The 18796-nt window shown below is 39.3% G+C and overlaps 1 protein-coding gene across 3 annotated transcripts in view; it reads left to right on the top strand.

Annotated features, from left to right (window-relative positions):
• ENOX2 (ecto-NOX disulfide-thiol exchanger 2) overlaps positions 1–18796 on the top strand; it is a 329989-nt gene that overhangs the window by 228320 nt on the left and 82873 nt on the right. The window contains exon 4 of one of the 3 annotated variants that reach the window (XM_012653274.1): positions 15668–15756. The exons of the other annotated variants lie outside the window; for them this stretch is intronic. Coding sequence (XP_012508728.1) covers positions 15708–15756 — 49 coding nt within the window. The 5' untranslated portion in view covers positions 15668–15707. The remainder of the gene's footprint in view (positions 1–15667; positions 15757–18796) is intronic. 3 annotated transcript variants of the gene reach the window in all.

The raw sequence follows: 18796 nt of genomic DNA, 5'->3' as shown, positions 1-18796 counted from the left end.
TTTATTGCTCTTATATAGGCTAAGTTCACTTAGAAAAAGAGAATGAATATGGAAAATATTAGCAAAATTAGCCACAATTACTGTCAGGTATTACAATACTGTGAGCAGATTGAAGGAGATAAAAAGTGATAGAGCTATATGCTGGCTATTTGTTTATTCACTATGCCATATTCTGGAAGGTAATTCGATAGTATATTAGGTGCCATTCCTGCCCTCAAAGTTTTTTCAGTCCAGCAGGGGAAATATCACAGGCACCAGGTTAACTATTCATACAAGGTAAAATGCTAATAGCCATTTAAAGAATCATGTTAGTGCTAAGTATCTCTTAGAGAGGTACAAAGTATTTTCAGTGATACAGAAGAACCCCAAGACTAGAAAATGTTCTGTTACTGGGAAACAAAATGAGAGGTTCCCTTAGACAAAACCAGATTATCCCTGTGATGTTAAATTAGTACTGACTGCAATGATGAGTAATATTTAATGCTACAAACCCTGACTATTAATGAAAAACTTATTGAAATCAATACAATGATGCAAAACAGACCATTGTAGGATTCCTTCTGCTTCTATGAGGGAAACAAATTGGATAATTTTGATTCCCTTATCATCCTCTATGAATTATATTTGCTAATAGAATGCAAGTATCATTGGTAAAGAAAGAAGAGCACAGATGAATCATTATAATGAATGTTCAAAAAAGAACTTCAGATTCAGAAAGCTATATTATTATATTGCCTAAATAAAACCAACCAGGATTTCCCACTGCAAACGTCTTTGGCCTTTGTGTATAACATGTTTGTTAAAGTGCAGTGACTGGAACACTGATTCCTCCTGGGTAGTACTGTAGTCAGTACTACTGTTGCAAAGGCTTTCTGGAAACCCAACAGAGTTCTCCTATTGAGGTTCTCTTAGCCAATTTGGGGAAGCTGCATCCCTCCTGATTTGTTGGTATCCATTTGCTTTCTTTGATTCCGAATAGCAGTCTCCTGCCCCAGACTTCCTACCACCAACTAGAATAGGAAGGGTAATGCAGAAGGATGGTATGTCTCATACCAGTCCCAACACACTCACCTGCTGTCCTCACCCCAGGATCTGTGGCACTTGCTAAATGGCTTCCTGTGTGGGAAGCTCATGGGGATTGAAGTTGCATCTGTGGGCAGAAGGGAAGCGGCTCCCTAGGTGTCAGACATCAGATTATTCTTACTTTTTTGCCTTATTTACTGAATCAGTTCTCACCTACTATGCACCAAGTGTAGCCCCTTATAGTTTATTCCTAGAAGCCTATCTGCCTTTCCTTTCCCCACATGGTTTGCCCAATTCACTGCTGTCCTGAAATGTATCAGCCTCAATTCTCTCCTCTGATGAGTTTAAGTGGAATTTAATAATCCCTGCTAAATTATCTTGTGACTCTGTCATATGAATAAAGGCTATGGACTCTAGGTTAGATTATAAACATCAAATTAATTTTACTGCAAAGGTCAGGCTGCTCTCCTGGCATTCTGTTGTGCTTAAAGGTTAGTCACTGCATGCTTGACCAAAACCTTTCTGCCTGAGCTGTATTCAAAACAGATTTCAAGATATAGCCAGATTGAAAACCAGACATTTGGAGATAAAAGGTTGTGTACTCTGACCCCCTGGAAACAGCAAGCAGCTGCGGTGATTTTGTTTGTATATACAATACATCATCATCTCCAGGAGATGATGGGCATTAAGCTTAGCACCTCTTGCTCCCAAAGCAAATGTCTGCTCATCTTTTCCACCTAGTTGCTCATGTCAGAGTAAAGAAATATTTCTTCCCAAATGACTTCTAAGCTTGCTTGTCTGAGAAGTGCTGCCCCTGGGGAAGCAAGACCTATCAGTGGAGTCTGGCTCTAAAAAGACATAATCATATTCAGATAATGGCAGACACCTCCATCCTGGCTCCCTTTCACCTTCATCTGTCTTCTTAATTTACCACAGGCTCTCTCTTTCCAGTTCACCTCCTTTGGCCAACCCTGTTGTGAGTTCATGCACCCCTGATGTATGTGTCTAATATACTCATCAGTTCAAGCTCTACAAGTAACATTCATGTAATAACCTGCCATTCATACTCCTGGAAAAATCCAAAGATGGACTCCGAGGCTATAAAGTAGCACCTAGGCTATTGTCAGAGCTACAGTACCTTGAAGCTATAGGCGCTTGGGTCACAGACAGAATTCTTACAGCATGATAGTTCCTTTGGGCATAATTGTAGTCTTTTTCAAGTATCCTAAAAAGAGGTAGCAGTGGTCAATTTTCTACACCAGAGAATAGGACCTATGGAGGGAAATGCAATCAGCTTGCAATTCTAAATTTTATTATTCTCAGTGAGAAATTTACAAGTAGATCTAGGGACATTTCATAGTCTGTTGCTTGTTACAAAGTTCAGCTTTTGCCTGTAACAATAACACTGCTGACCCACTGTATCCAGGATAATGTGTGTAGTCAGTGGTTGCATTCCCTAGAACAATCTACATCCCATGCCCATGTCTCCTACAGCCAGTAGTATTTGCAAGACCAGGCAAGGTGAGGTGTGCAGCCTGTGGCTGTGGAGCAGAGGAGAATGGAAAGTGAAGTGGCTCAAGAAGGCTTCATCTGGGTTACCATGAACACCAGAAAAGGTGCTGAAATGGATCCAAAGTGCTTTTTTGAGGAAAGTTTAAGCCCTTCCTGCAGATGCCCTGTGAATGGAATAACACTCCATCTGGACAAGCACACAAGTCAAATGCCCTAATTTCTGAAACAGAATGACAGCTTGGCCACTTTATATGTCTTAATAGCTAAAACACGTGGCTCTCTCTCTTCAGCCCACAACATAGACAGACTATCTGCCTTCCCTTTGCTCACCAGAGCACTCAATGTTGCATTAGCTGCCATGTAGCTCTTGGATATAGGAACATGCCAACCAGGAGTACTTGCCTGAGAAGCACTGTCCCCTGGGAAGCAGGCCCTATCAGTGGAGTTTGGTTCAAAAATGACATGATCATATTCAGGTAATGGCAGACACCTCCATCCTGGTTCCATTTAACCACACCTGTCCTTCTAATTTACCTCACGTTCTCTTTGTTCATCTCCTTCAGCCATTCCTGTTGTGAGTGCATTTACTGCTGATGGAAATATCTACTACGCTTAGCAGTTTAAGTTCTACTGGTAACATTCACGGGGGAATTTGCCAACATCCCACTTTTCAGGTTTTGTCATTTTTCTCCCTCTGACCAGTAGGACAAACTGGTCTTGCCACTTTATACTTAGGCTTTCCATACACTCTTGTTTGGTCTTTATTTTGTGTGGTAATTTGTCTACCCCCACCCCCAAGTAAATGATAAGCTCTCTGAGGGAAGAGCTTCAGTCTTCTGAGGGTCTTCTGCTTCTCTTGTGTTTCTCTCAGCCACTAACAGAAAGCATCGTAGCAGCTCAGTAAGTACTTGTTAGTTTATTAGGAACTAGGAAATGCTATCCCAGTGGATTGCACTGGTTTCTGAATGCAGATATGCTCTTTTTTCTTCTCAGCTGTAAACTTTTACTCTGAGATTGTATTTTACTCTGCCAGAAGTAAAAATGTACTCCGTGGTTCTGTGCTGCAATCAGATTTTCCAAGTGCAGTGGTTTAAGGATTATGTTGTTTTCACTGTAGCTGAGAGAGTGACTGGAAACCCTGAGCCACTGCATTCCATAGTTGCTGCCATGACGGAAAGAGCAGCCCAAAGGCCTTTGCCTCCTTACCTTGGCTCCCTTTAGAACCCAAATTCTGTTAGGGAATGGTGGGGCCACCTCTGCTGATTTTCACTTAACCTCTCCAAGCCTCCCTGTTTTCCTCAGAAAAGCCCATCAATATCAACCTGGTTTCCAGGAATGTTTTGAAGATATAATCCTGATAAGAAAACACTCTCTATGAGAAAATATTGATGACAGTTGTTTTGTAGCCACAAAAAGAGAGGGCACTCAGCAGTAACTGGGGGCCATGGCTAGCTACCCAACCACCCATTATCGTTAGTACTCGGATTGATTCTAATGCATCATAATAATGCAGCCTGTAATCCACATGTAGGGGGGTAATTTATTGTCAGGTGATGATTGTTAGTAATAACAAGCTGTTTGAACATACTCAGAACATAGTTGTACACATCTGTTTCTCTTCCTTTTGTTTGCAAGTCTAATTTTTACCACTTTGCCTATCCCTTTTCTCCGTTTACACTGCATGTTGTAGTATTGTTTTTATTCTTTTTTTTTTTTAAAGAAGCTTAGTGTCTCAATGAACAGCTAGAACACAGGAGACGGATTTGGAAAAGCAGTTTAAGTAGCCAAGTCCAATTTAAGAATGGTGGTGGATTTTATCACTCAGCTTTATAAATGGACCTCATTCCAGCTGTATCGTGTTTCTTTCCCTAATGCATTTGTATAAAAGCTCTTGCCTCTCCCATTACCCCCTGTGGCTGGTGTTAACTCATTCCTGGGCATTTGTTGCCATAGCTGCAGCCGCTCCTCAGCTGGAGCCCCTGTGCTAGCCCCTACAGAGGCCATGTGGGGCTGGCCTGCTTGTTCCAGGCGTCAGCTGTTAGGCGGAGGGCAAGAGCCTTGCAACCTCAGAGGTCAAACAGCCTGTTCTGTGTGCTTAAGCCCTGTCTATTATGTTTTTTCTTAGCAGCAGATGGGCATGTGGATGTACAGCCTCAAGGCTGGGAAACATGTGTGGGAACATTACCAGCATTCTTCCTCCCTCAGCCGCTCCTGGGCACCTAAGCAGGTAGCCTAACTCCATATTCAAAAAGATGATCAGTATTTCCCCTCTGTTGTTTGAATCTCTTCCTTCAACACCTGAGGCAGCTATGGGGAATTCTACACAACTTGCGTCTGTTCTCTGATATAATTGCCAGCAGTTTTATGGAGCGTCTCTTGTGTGTGTTTTTGTGCATTTACAGATTTCATTATATCATTTGCAGAATGGAAACGTGGCCTTCCACTGCTTACTCTCATTCTCCTAGATCTTCAAGGAGAGAACCTTTTAAAAACAAAATGGAAATGACATGCAAATGGTTATGTTAATATCACACAGGCAAAAGTCAGGACCTTCAGAAGGTTCCTCAGGCGCAAACTGATCAGGTGATGAGCGCATCTTGCATACGTTTCTATTTGAGTCTGCATCATCCTATGAGAAATGATTAGGAAGAGAAAATGTTTCATGCCCGTATGTGTGACTACTTTCTGCCCTGGGCTCCAACACTGATGTAGACCAGAGAAACACAACTCCCACACACGCAGATTGGGCAGGTACAGTGGGATTTGAGGAAGACATATGAGGATGGAAAGTTTCCACATAGAACAGTAATACAGCATGGGAAAAGAAATTTTAATTTTGTCTGTGCTGTGCCAGCTTTGCCAGGCAGCTGGCAACGATAAATCTGTGGATTAGCTCCAGACAGAAAATTCATAAAACATTTAGTACTTTACCTTGACTTTAATAGAACTAATATTATGTCATCAACAGCGGCAGAACAGCAGCATCAACAACTAACCTTTACATAGTATTTTTATAGCTTTCAAAACACTTTTTCATTTAATATCCCTTGTTTAACCATCTCATCAACCCTGTAAGATCAGTATTATTGTTGTCTGCCTTTTTGTGATGAGGCAACCCAGGCCCAGAGACATTAAGTGACTTGCGCGAGGTTACACAGCCAGTAAATAGCATAGTCTTCTGACTCCAAACCCCTGAGGTACCCATGCTAGGCAATACTCACAGCCCCGTTACCTCTACTTCACTGCCACCTCAATGTCCTCTAACCACCTCTGAACCTCCAGGTAAACAAATTAAGGCCTATTCAGGGATTGACTTGAAAAACAAAGGGCAAGTAGCCATGTTATAAAAGAATTCTGTCTTTACATACGGATTTACTGCTGAATGATATCCTTGGCACTCATGTTTGTCCCTAGATCACTAACTCCTCCACTAGCTGGGTGGGGGAGAGAGAAGGGAAGGGAGGGGAAAAGGAGGAATGTGAAGGAGAACAACACAGAAAGCTCTTGGCAACTAAAGGATTCTTTAGAAATTGAGATTAAACATTTCTAAAGAGACAGCATCAACATATGTAGTAGCTGTAAAGATGAGCAAGGAATGATTAACACAAAACTCATAACACTGGTTGTCTTTCAGGGGAGAGCAAAGGGATTAGAGAGGGGTACGTGGTGGACTTTAAAGGTAATATTTATATTCTTTTTCTTAAACTGCTTATTGGATACACAGTTTTCATTGCATTCTTGTTTTTCATATTTTACACTTGTCTCTTATAAATTCATCATTTGTACCTACTCAATATGTAATTTTAAAAATTAGAAAAATACAGTGTAAGTCGGTGGAAAAATAGGATTTGATATACAGAAATTAGCTTTACATTTTCAAGGAAGATAGCTGCTCTCAAAAACTAGGTACACTTTGATAAAAACCTTAGCCAGTTTTCTCCACCAGTGTCTCCCAGTGACATACCAGTTAGTTTCTCAAGAAGTGGTGATTTGTGAGGAGGGCATGCTTTCCCAGAATTTTCCCAGGATCTTTGAGCATTTCAGCTGCCTTGCCCCTCACCTCACCTCCTTTCTGACAGTGAACTTCTGGCTTCTGCGAGAGACAAGAACAGTGGCGTGGTCATTGGGGAATTTGAGGTTAAGTGCTTGAATTGTAACCATGGATTTATGAGTTGTTATCCAAAGACTTGTTATCTTTATGGCTTTCCTTGGTGTTGGACCTGACAGAGAATGCAAGGAACGGGTGAGCTTGTGTATTTATTTTTATCGCCAGTTGGTTTCTCTCTGGCCAAACTAGGCAACACTGTAAGCACAGGCTGTCAGGAATTACAGCTTTTCTTCCATGTGGAAATAAGTGGATAAGCAAATACTCCCAGCCTGATTTTCTTTCCAATTCATTATTTACAGGGAATTCACCCTTTGTAATCATTTTCAAATCAAATTTGCTCTACCAATTCCTGTAAGGTTTGCTCTGGAGATCTTCACCAACCTAGATGTCTTTTATTTTTCAACAGCTTATGTCGCCTCCATGTTAATGCCAATTAAAAAAAAAAAACCACAAATGGATTAAAGGTGATGCCATTAGTTGGTGGTCCGGAGATTCACTCAGGAAGAAAATTCAAGTTACAGCAGTATGGATAAAAGAAAATCAATAACTCACATGTGTTTGCTATTTGGACTACTGTTGATGTATTAAAATATTCAGAAGAGCTATTGAATTAAATGGGGCAAAATACATCATATGTTAGATAGATTCCAGGAAAGTCACTATTATTAATAGTGTTCCAGAATCACAAACTGCTAACCAAATTCACTTGCATATGGATTGTCCCTGGAGTAGGCTGATACAGTGGCTGTCTTCTGCCCAGCTGTCACAGAGGTAACAGCCATGGCCATAACCTCCGTTTGTCTTGTTGGAAAACTAGCCATGAAAAGCAAGTTCTTCTGCCTATCCCGCTACTTTCCAACCTTGTCATGGATAATCTACATGTGACATTAAATAATTCTGGCTTTCCTCCACCACAGATGGGGAAATCAGGAGAGAGAGCATGAATACAAATGCTACCCATGTTTTTAGAGAAAAAAGCAAATGGGTTTTGGCAGCAGGTCTGATGGGTTTGAGGTATATACAGTGGAGGAGGAGGATAACACTGGAAAATCTTTTGAGTATTTTATTAGCAGTACCACTTTTAGAAAATGCATCAATCAAATGAGAAGAATACAAATTAATCCTGCTGTTCTTTCTGGCAGTGTTCATGGTAAAGAATTTGTTAAAGAGAAGCCATCTTTTCTTTTTTGTTGCAAATACATTCCTTACTATTATTAATGGCTGATCCTATACTGGTATTTTCGTGTCCTTTTCACCTGAAGGAATTATAACATGCCCCTCTCTCCTCACCACCAATGGTCTCTGTTTTCCATAAGATATCAAAGGTAATGTCCACTATTGTCAATATATTAATAATAATTGTATTATTATGTAAGCACTTACTGAGCTAGGCATCGCAATAGACCTTTTTCATATATTTTCTCCTTTAATCCTTACTAAAGCCCTATGAGACAGGTACTGTCAGTATCCTCATTTTTCAGATGTGGAAAATGAAGCACAGAGACATTAAGTCACTTCCCTAGCATCACACAACTAATAAGTGGTGGGCCAGAATTTGAATTTAGCTCTAATCCAAAGACCATGATCTTAATGGCTGTTATAACCTCATTTTTTTCTTCATTCAGCATCAAGGGTTAAAAGTGTATCATACTTCGTCTGGCCAAATACATGCTAGTGATTGACAGGAGTGTGTTGTGGTTTTCAAAAAAAAAAAAGAAATCCACCATTTTGAAACATGAAGGGTGCTGGGGGTACTGTGAAGTTCTGTACAGTAAAGGCTGTTGTCTTCTCGTTATTTGTGAAATTGGGGAGGAGTTTGAAAACTCCAGTTAGGCTGCCTGCAGAGGTGAAGAAGCTAGCAAAGGGCCAGGGCTGCTGGCCCAAGGCAGAGCCATTAGTCACTGCCTCCCACGGCTGTATGTGTATATATAGCATTATGGCCCTGCTGAGGCAGCTAGTACTCAAGCCAACAGGCCGATTATCAGGAGGATTTAACATTTGACTTATTTATAGTTTTCATGGCCAGGGTCCCACGCCCCTGACTTAGACTATGGCCTTGTAGTTAGTGACTTGCACAGCATGTCTACGGTATAGTCTAATCCCCTCTCAGAGTCCAACCTTCTAGAGAATACAAAATGATTCCAGTTGTTTCACATTCTACTTTTAGGAGAGAGGAATGATAAGAAAACTGATACGGAGAATATTCTACATTCACTCCCATCCCCCTAAACAAGAACAATTTCTATTCTAGTTTTTAGACTTAGCACAAATATAGCCTTATTCTATACCTTTTAAGATATCTAAGTACCATGATAAGTGGCTTCTCTTTTTACACCCAATATAAAGTCGCTTCCTCCAGTTTCACATCACTTCCCCTTTGCTCCCTTCCCTCCTCCACCATCTCCTCTCACTCTAGCAAAGGAACTGCCTCCCCCTTCTTCATATCTCTGTTTAACCATCATCAAACTATACAGTAGTTTTTGTTTTCATATCTGCCACCCTCACTAGTCTATGAGCCCCTCATAGGGCAGGGAAACATAGTTTTCACCTGGGTGCCACCATATAGTACATGGATTTAACAAGTTTGTGAAATTAATATTCAGAATAGTATCCTGAAGCCCTGAAATAACTTCACTCAAAGATTCAGGTACAACTAGTACATATTGACCACCTGTGTTGTTTTCACCACCACCATGTGACGGGGGTGGTGTCATTCTTATTTATAGATGGAGAAACTGAAGCTCTGCGTTTCTCAAATTTGTGATGAGTGTAAGAGTTACCTAGGGCACTTGTAAACAGGCAGATTCCTCAGTGCCACCCAGATGAAAACCTCAGCAGTGGACCCTGGAAATCAGCCTATTTACAATCACGCCTAGTGATTCTGATGCACGTGGTTGGAACACACGTTTACAAGCATAGGTGTGATTGCTACATAGCAAGTGACTGGTAGAGCCAGAGTTCACGCTAGCCCTCCTAATTCCAGATCTAGTTCATGCTGTATTTGTCTTTGTCATACTCTATCTCCTATGGCAAGGAAGTGGACTGAAACATGTTGGAAAGATATTCAACAACAAGGGCTAAACCAAAACGGCTGTGGATTAACCCCAAGACTGTTTATTTTTTTTTTTTTCCTGCAAGAGATCTTGCCAGACTTCCAACAGCATAGCAGCAGGGCTGCCAAGTCACCTCTTACACAACTTACCTCAAGAAAGCATAGACCACAGAGCTTTGGGAACTTACAGAGTTTATTCTTCTATTTTTTCTTTCTCCATCCCCTACCCCCACCACCAAGAGGCATGCCATTAACTTAAAGAGCATGCTCAGTACCTGAAATTCAATTACTTTATTTGTTAAACATTAAGATTTCTAGTTGAAAACCAGTAGCTACAAAATCTGGGGGCCTGACAGTAATATTAATGTGTCTGTTTCAAAACCAGGGAAAGAATTGTGTGGCTTAACAAGCAATTAGTGCAGATGTTAAAGGAGCTGGGGTAGGTAGCACTGTTGAGGCTCACCTATGCTTTTGGTGTTCTTTTTGAAAATATTAGGTGAGGAAATATGGAATAAGTGTGATGATGCAATCCTAAAGACTAGAGGGCCACAGTCAACCGTTCACCCTAGACCGAGGTAACATTGGTTCACTGGCATCTCAGAAGTCCAAGAAGCTAGGGTGTTGAAAATTATGAACTGTAGTCAAGAAAAGTCCAAAGGAACCTCTCCATTGAAGCCAGCCATTGCTCTTACTACATGAGGAAGCCCTCCAAGTTTCCCCAGTGTGGCCTGATGATGTTCCCGGATCTCTGGATCCAATCTCAAACTATTCTCCTGGCTCAGATTCACCCAATAACTTCGAAGTGACAAGTATCATCCCTGAGATTCTTCAGCCCATGTCAGCCCACATTGAAATAACAAAGGAGGCCCTTGCCTCCAGCTCAGAGATATGTGAGAAGAGACCCCCACAGGACAGCTTAATAGTTTCCTCCTTAATCAGAAAAAAGGAAGGGAAATATAAGAAGTGGGGTTAAAATCATGATCAGTTACTTGCTCTGTGTCAGATATTGGGCTCAGCATAGTGATGGTATATAGCTCAGTCAGTGGTTAAAAGTGTGGGCTCTGGAGCCATACTTCTTGAGTTTGAATTCCACCTCCAGCATTAACTATATCCATGACCTTGGTGACTTCTTTTTTTTTTAATTTCAAAGTATTACAGGTAATACTCTGGTTTCTCTTCAGATCGTATAAATCTTTTACCTTTTCAAAGTATTACAGGGGTACAAATGTTTTTGGTTACAAAGATCACTTTTGTGATCCTTGAGTCAGGGTTATAAGTGTACCTGTCACCCAGATAAGGTTCATTGTATCCGTTAGGTAGGATTTTACCCATCCCCTCCTCCCCCATTCCCCCTGTTTGATTTCCATTGAGTTATACTTCCCTCTATGCACACATGTGCTCATCGGTTAGTTCCAACTTAATAGTGAATACATGTGGTGTTTGTTGAAAAAATGGGACATAGACAACCTACAGAATGGGAGAAAATATTGACAAGCTATACATCTGATAAGGGGCTACTAACCAGAATGCTACTATAAACATTCAAGTACAGGTGTCTTTAGTCTTTTATCCATCTTGAATTAATTTTTCTGAGTGGTGAGAAATATGGATCCTGTTTCATTCTTCTGTGTGTATCCCATTCTTTAGATACTTGACTTAGGATAATGGTCTCCAGTTCCATCCAAGCTGTTGAAAAGGCATTAAGTCATCCTTCTTCATGGCTGAGTAGTATTCCATGGTATACATGTGCTGCATTTTATTAATCCACTCGTGAATTGATGGGCACTTGGGTTGATTCCACATCTTTGCAATTGTGAATTGTGCTGCAATAAATACTTGGGTGCAGGTATCTTTCTGATAAAATGACTTCTTTTCCTTTGGGTAAATACCCAGTAGTGGGATTGCTGGATTGAATGGTAGGTCTACTTTTAGTTCTTTGAGGAATCTCCATACTGTTTTCCATAGAGATTATACTAATTTGCAGTCCCATCAACAGTGTATAAGTGTTCCTTTCTCTCTGCATCCATGGCAGCATCTATTGTTTTTGGACTTTTTAATAAAAGACATTCTCACTAGGTTAAGGTTCTCATTGTGGTTTTAATTTGCATTTCACTGATGATTAGTGACATTGAGCATTTTTTCATGTGTTTATTGGCCCTTTGTCTATCTTCTTTTGAAAAGCTTCTGTTCATGTCTTTTGCCTACTTTTTAATGGGGTTGTTTGTTTTTTTCTTGGTAATTTGCTTGAGTTCTCTGTAGATTCTGGTTATTAGCCCTTTATCAGATGTATAGCTTATGACTATTTTCTCCCATTCTGTAGTTTGTCTATTTGCTCTGCTGATTATTTCCTTGGCTGTGCAGAAGCTTTTAAATTTAATGAAGTCCCATTTATTTTTTTGTTGTTGCTGTGATTGCCATTGGAGTCTTCTTCATAAATTATTTGCCTAGGCTGATATCTAGAAGAATTTTCCAACATTTTCTTCTAGAGGTCTTATGGTTTCATGCCTTATGTTTTTTTTAAATTCATATAATATTTTTATCATAGGATTTTTTAAAAATTTATTTAGGAATATTACGGGGGTACAAACGATTTGGTTACATAAATTGCTTTTGTACCATGCCCATCCCCCAAATAGTGTGCATGGTACCCATTAGAAGTGATTTTACCCATCCACTTCTCCCCACTCCCACCTGCTTGATTTCCAATGAATGTTATTTTTATATGTGCACATAGGCATTGATCGATTAGTTCCAATTTAATGGCGAGTACATGTGGTGTTTGTTTTTCCATTCTTGTGATACTTCACTTAGAATAATGGTCTCCAGTTCATCCAGGTTAATACAATAGGTATTAGTTCACCATTTTTTATGGCTGAGTAGTACTCCATGGCATACATATGTCACATTTTATTGATACACTCATGTATTAAGGGGGGGGTTGTTTCCACATCTTTGTAATTGTGAATTGTGCTGCTATAAACATTCGAGTGCAGGTGTCTTTAGTTTTTTATCCATCTTGAATTAATTTTTCTGAGTAGTGAAAGATATAGATCCTGTTTCATTCTTCTGCATGTGGCTATCCAGTTGTCCCAGCACCATTTATTGAATAGGGCTTCTTTTCCCTGTGTATATTGTTGTCTACTTTATCAAAGATCAGTTGGCTGTATGTGGATGGTTTTGTATCTGGGTTTTCTGTTGTGTTCCATTGGTCTATGTCTCTATTTTTGTGCCAGTACCATGCTGTTTTGGTTACTGTAGCCTTGTATAGTATAGTTTGAAGTCTGGTAATGTGATTCCTCCAGATTTGTTCTTTTTGCTTAATATTGCTTTGGCTATTCAGGCTCTTTTCTGGTTCCAAATGAAGCATAGAATTATTTTTTTCTAGATCTGTGAAATATGACATTAGTATTTTGATGGGTATTGCATTGAATCTATAAATCACTTTGGTAAGTATGGACATTTTAACAATGTTAATTCTACCAATCCATGAGCATGATATGTTTTTCCATTTGTTTGTATCATCAGTGATTTCTTTCCTCAGTGTCTCATAGTTCTCTTTGTACAGATCTTTTACCTCCTTGGTTAAGTATATTCTTGGGTGACTTTTGGACATCTTTGTGTTTCATTTTCCTTGTCTGTGAAATGGGTATAATGATAAATATCACCTGTCTCATAGGGTTGTTCTGAGGATTAGATTATATAATACATGTAAAGCCTTAAAACTGTTTAGCATATAATAAGAATTTAATTAATGTCGGGAATCAACGTCATTATCGTTGTCTCAGTACATGAAAGATAGTTATCATTATCCCTAGCTACAAGTGAATAAACAGGTTAAAAAGTTTGTGGAACTTGCCTAAAGTCACATAACTAGTAAGTAGTAGAGCCAATATTTGATTTTTGATCTATCTGGCTCCAAGGTCCATATTCCTTCCACTATACCTTGTTGCCTTCATAAATATAGGGTATGTGCTGTGAGTTCCATGGAGAGGCACATGCCAAAACCTGTGGCCTTCTTGTTCCTCACTATGCCACACCCCCCTACCCAACTGCAACTGCCATCTGGAGGGCTGGCTTGACTCCCTGGCTTTTTATTGATCTAATTAAAAACATTGAACACCTGTATAACTGCTCCAATACAGAGGTGGCCATCTCCAGGACCCTCCAGTTTATAGACTACAACCATGAATCTTCCAGGATGGGGTTTAGTTTGTGAAAACACCTTCTTATCTGCATACTTTAAGGATCAAGCTACTCTCCCTTACCCCAACTCTGCCACACTCATTACCCATGTAAAAATGACTACCTACTATATAGACTAACAGAAATACCCTTCCCTTCCCTTCCCTTCCCTTCCCTTCCCTTCCCTTCCCTTCCCTTCCCTTCTCAAGGAAGAGTATGTTGTGACATCCTGATTCTCATGAGTGGCTCTTTGATTCATCCTTGCTTGTCTAATAGCATCATCTCTCTCAAGCCATCAGGGATCCTTGTCTTATAAGAACTGCTGCCAGTCCTCTCATCCTGCATAACCATGATGCAAGCTGTGGCATCACTGCTGGTGACGTCTGCAATAGGAGCGAGAGTGGCATATGTCTGGGGCTTCAATGCATTGTTCACAAACAATAATGGATTGTTAACTTTCAAGGAAAATAAAGGGAGATTCAAAATAACACCTGTACTGTACAGTATATTGCTTCCTGAGCAATAAATACCAAGTAAAAGATAAAGCCTTGAGCCCTGGGCTTAATGCAGACCCAAAACGTGTTTTATTCTGCTGTTTCCTTTCCTTAGCCAGAGAACAGAGAGCACAGTGGTATTCAGTGGTAGGATACCCAACCCTGCCCTTGTATCATAATCTTTCACAGCAAATACTTCTTCAGTACCTACTGTACACAAGGTCCTGTGTGATATGCCAGAGATGAGGTTTTCTGCTGTATTCTGCATAAGCATTTTCTAAACTTCCTCTCTTTTTCCTTTGTCATGATATACCTAGTGTTGTTTCTAGGACCACTCTAAGCAGCACCCCATCAGCATTCCATGGTACCTAGACTCCCCACCACAGGGATCACTTCTTTGGTGTGAAGCATAAAAGTAACCATGCTAAAAATGGTAACAGATTCCTGAGGTGGAGGGGGTTGATCAGATTAGTCTTAGTAGCATAGTAGCATAAGAGAGTAGAACATAAACTATAGAAGTTGTAATTGGCTGTACATGTGGTGGATGGGAAAGGGTTGTGAAGAAACCAGGGATAGGAAACACTCTCCAGTAAGAACACACAGAAATTGTTGCAAGTAGAGCAGGGTTTCTCAACCTCTGCACTACTGACATTTTGGGTCAGATAATTGTTTGTTGTAGGGGGCTGTCCTGTACATTGTAGGATGTTTAGCAGCATCTCTGGCCTCCACCCACTAGATGTTGTCAGTAGCAACTCCTTGCCACGAAGTGTGACAACCAAAAATGTCTCCAGATATCGCCAAATGTCCCCAGGAGGGCAGACTTAGGCCCAGTTAAGAACCACTGCAATAGAGGAAATGGAGAGTGCCTGTCTGTATAATGATGAGCTCTATGGCCCTCCAAGCTCAAATATTCCATAACTTTATGACTCCCCTCATTTAATATAGCATATTGGGTAAGAACATGAATTGTGGAGCCAGAATGCCTGGGTTTGAATCTCAGCTCCACTATAAGATATTATGTATAACCATGAATAGCTTGTTCTCTCTTCCTGTTACCTCATCAGTAAAAATTGGGATAATGAGAGAACCTACTTCATAGGATTATTGTGAGTTTTAAATTAATGTATATAAAGTGCCTACAACAGTGTCTGCTGCAGGTAAGTGTAGGTGTTAACTGTTATTGATCTTACTATAATTACTATCATTAACACTATTATTCACCATTTATCTAAGTCCTGGTATGTTCCAGAGGTCCAGTGTTTCACCCAGCTTTGGACCATTGTCTTCCTTCTGCAGAAATGACTAGACAGCTAAGTCCACAGTTCAGGACCACACAATGCAAAGAGATATTAGATGGCTGTGGGTCTATGAAATAGGCAATGAAGGTCAGCACCAGTTTGTACACTTGCTGCATTCTTGCAGAGTTCTCTTATTTAAAAGCATACTTATTAGCAACTACTTTGACCTAGGCACAGTAGAAGATACAAAAGTAGATGAGGTTTATTTATGTCCCTTGCCCTCAAGGAAATAAAAAATATGGTTGCTACATGCATGTCTATTTTAGTAAATTTCATTACCTTAAATTCTCAAAGAAATTTCAGTCATATTCTTCTTACCCATGAAGAATTGTTCTGTGATAAAAATTATCTCCCCATCCCCAGAGTTATCTTTCTTGAAGTTTATATTTCTGAAATTGTTACTTTCTTATATTATCAGCATGTAAGGATTATAATACTTCAAATTATCACCATTTTATCTTCCTTTCTTTCTCCATTTAAAATTTTTGTTTGATATTCAGCTCTCAAAAGAAACCCCCTAAAAGAGATTTTATCTTAATACAACAAAACAATATTATCCAATCCTGAATAGCTTGACACCTGCTTCTGTAAAGAATGTCTGTGCAAGACTCTCCTATATACACTCATATATTTTCTCATTCATTTGTTTAAAATAGTTTACTGAACACCTCTTCTATGTCAGACATGGTATCTAGGAACTAAGAATAACAAGGAGGAGTAAGATTTGAGAGTCTAGGGGGAGAGACAAACATAGAGAGAAGTTAGAAAAATATAATATAGTAAGGTCTATGATAGCAATGTGTTTAGTGAGCAAGGAGAACACAGAAAATAAAAAGGACTCTTTGGAAGGGACTTTAGTGTGATGAGTAAGACTGTGAGCATTGGCATCAGAGCTTTCTGGGTTTATATCCTTGCTCTACCACTTATTAACTGTGTGATACTGAGCTGATTACTTAAATTCTCTTTGCCTCAGTTTCATTATCCATATAATGTATTCTAAAAATTCATGTATATGCTTGGTTCTCTCAGTACACTTTGAGCTCCTCAAGGGCTGGGCCCACTTCATTGTCATTATAATAACTGTTACCAAGTTATTATTACCATTTACCAAATGCTTAGAGCCAGAAGCCATGCTAAATTCTTTACCCACACTATCCAATTTAATATTCAACAAACCTTTAAAGTAGATACTACCATTTTCCTAATTTTGTAGCTTGCCACTTTTCTTATCAAATCCAGTTCTTTCCTCATAACACTTTTTACAATGTGTAATTATTTTATAACTATTCATTTGTATTTTGATGACTGTCTCCTGCTCTAGAGTGTAAGCTCCATAGGACCAAGGATGAGATCTGTTTAACTCACCATAATGTCCCCAACATCTAAAATACTGCCTGATGCATAGAAAATGTTCAATGAAACAAAAAAAAATGTTCAGTGAGTATATAGTAAATATGAAAGGAAGACTGGAAGGCAGGAAGGCAAGAAGAGAAAAGAAAAAAAGACAATGAGTATGTTACAGCTACTGAGTAGTACAGCCAGACTGTAGTCTAGAGCCATCTGACTCCCAAATCAATGCTTTTGATCACTATGCAGGATTGCTTCCTACTCTTAATAGGATTTCAATAGATGTTTCCTAACAAAATCCTCTCCTCAACTTTGCACAATACTGCATAACAAAATTACAATAAGCATAAAAAACAATGTATATACACCTGGACATAATAAAGAGAATTATAAAAGAGTAATCATCAGAGAAGGAGAGTTTTTGTCTTAATCAAAGAATATAGTTGAAGAGATGGCACCATGTACTGTTCTTGTTTAAGAGGAAATAAAGGAAATCTTTGAAATAATTAACTCTACTACTGGATGGGTATATCACAGAATATGTGTGTGTGTGTGTGTATGTGTGTATGTAGTCCTCAATATCAAATAGCTTTGACAGTAATTGACGAGTTAATCAGTGATGCATAAACAATACAAAAATAAACAGATGGCAGTGATTTGATAGTTACGGAGTGATATCAAGTTAAAGTGGATGATCACTTCTAAATCTTTTATTCTTTTGGTGCTAATGAACTCATATTCCAAAGTGCCATATCTTCAGTCAAATTACTTAGAAGGCACTTATTCACAAACATTCTGCAACATCTGACTTCTTGAGGAATTGTCACACAGTAGAATAGGAGAACCAGCATGGAAGGGCATGTTTTTCAGAGTTGGGGTGGGCATTTTGAAACCCATTTGAAAACTGCTAGCACTTGCCTTCTGAATATTCTTGGCTGCTGCCAGTGGTTGTAGGATTCATGGGAAAATGAGCAATTTCCTCCTTTAGGGATGTGGGACTACTTTGATAAAAGACTTAAATAAATTGTTAGGTGTCCATTTCTAGTCTGGAAAGTGAATCAGGCCGGGACTCAACTTTTCTACCACTAAGTGATGATTACAAACAGATGTTTAGCACAGCATGTTTTGTTAGTGTGGACCTTAAATCCAGATTGCTGCCAGAGATGATCATCTGGGGTTTCTCTTTGAAAGTAAAATTTTACAAGTTTTGCTTATGTGTATCATTGTGCCTATATGGTAAAAAGATTATAGCTAATGAGATCAAACTGAATTATTAGTTGGATATATCTATCCTTGGTTGTATTAATAATGCTAAGCAAATTTCTGCAGTATTCAGTTGTCCTAGAGAAAGAATCAGCTTAGCAACAATGCCATCTCTTTTAAGACAATTTATCATTCTGAAAAAGTGTACAAATAATCAATGAGTGCCATTGAATGGATTGTTTATTGTACCCCAAATCAATGTAAGTTAATTTTCTTTATTTATTAATTCAAGTATTTGTTGAATGCCTACTTTTTACCAGACACTAAACTAAGAAATGGGGAGACAAAGATGCCTCAAACCCAGTTCCTTACCTAAAAGAGGCATGTAGGCTAGCAGAAGAGACATATGTACCCAATAACTATAATTGAAGACAATTAATAGTAAATGCTCAGTTGTTCTTGCTTCCTGGGATGTTCTTCTAGCCTAATCCTCCATTTACTACCTGGAAGAAAATCCCATCCCTCTTTAATGACTCATTTCAAATGATTCTTTCCCAGTGAAGGCTTCTGTGACATT

The sequence above is a fragment of the Propithecus coquereli genome, unplaced genomic scaffold (assembly GCF_000956105.1).
Source record: "Propithecus coquereli isolate 6110/MARCELLA unplaced genomic scaffold, Pcoq_1.0 Scaffold42, whole genome shotgun sequence".
NCBI classification, from domain to species: domain Eukaryota; kingdom Metazoa; phylum Chordata; class Mammalia; order Primates; family Indriidae; genus Propithecus; species Propithecus coquereli.
Note: the sequence above shows the minus strand (reverse complement) of the source record. Positions and strands in the feature narration are given on the sequence as shown.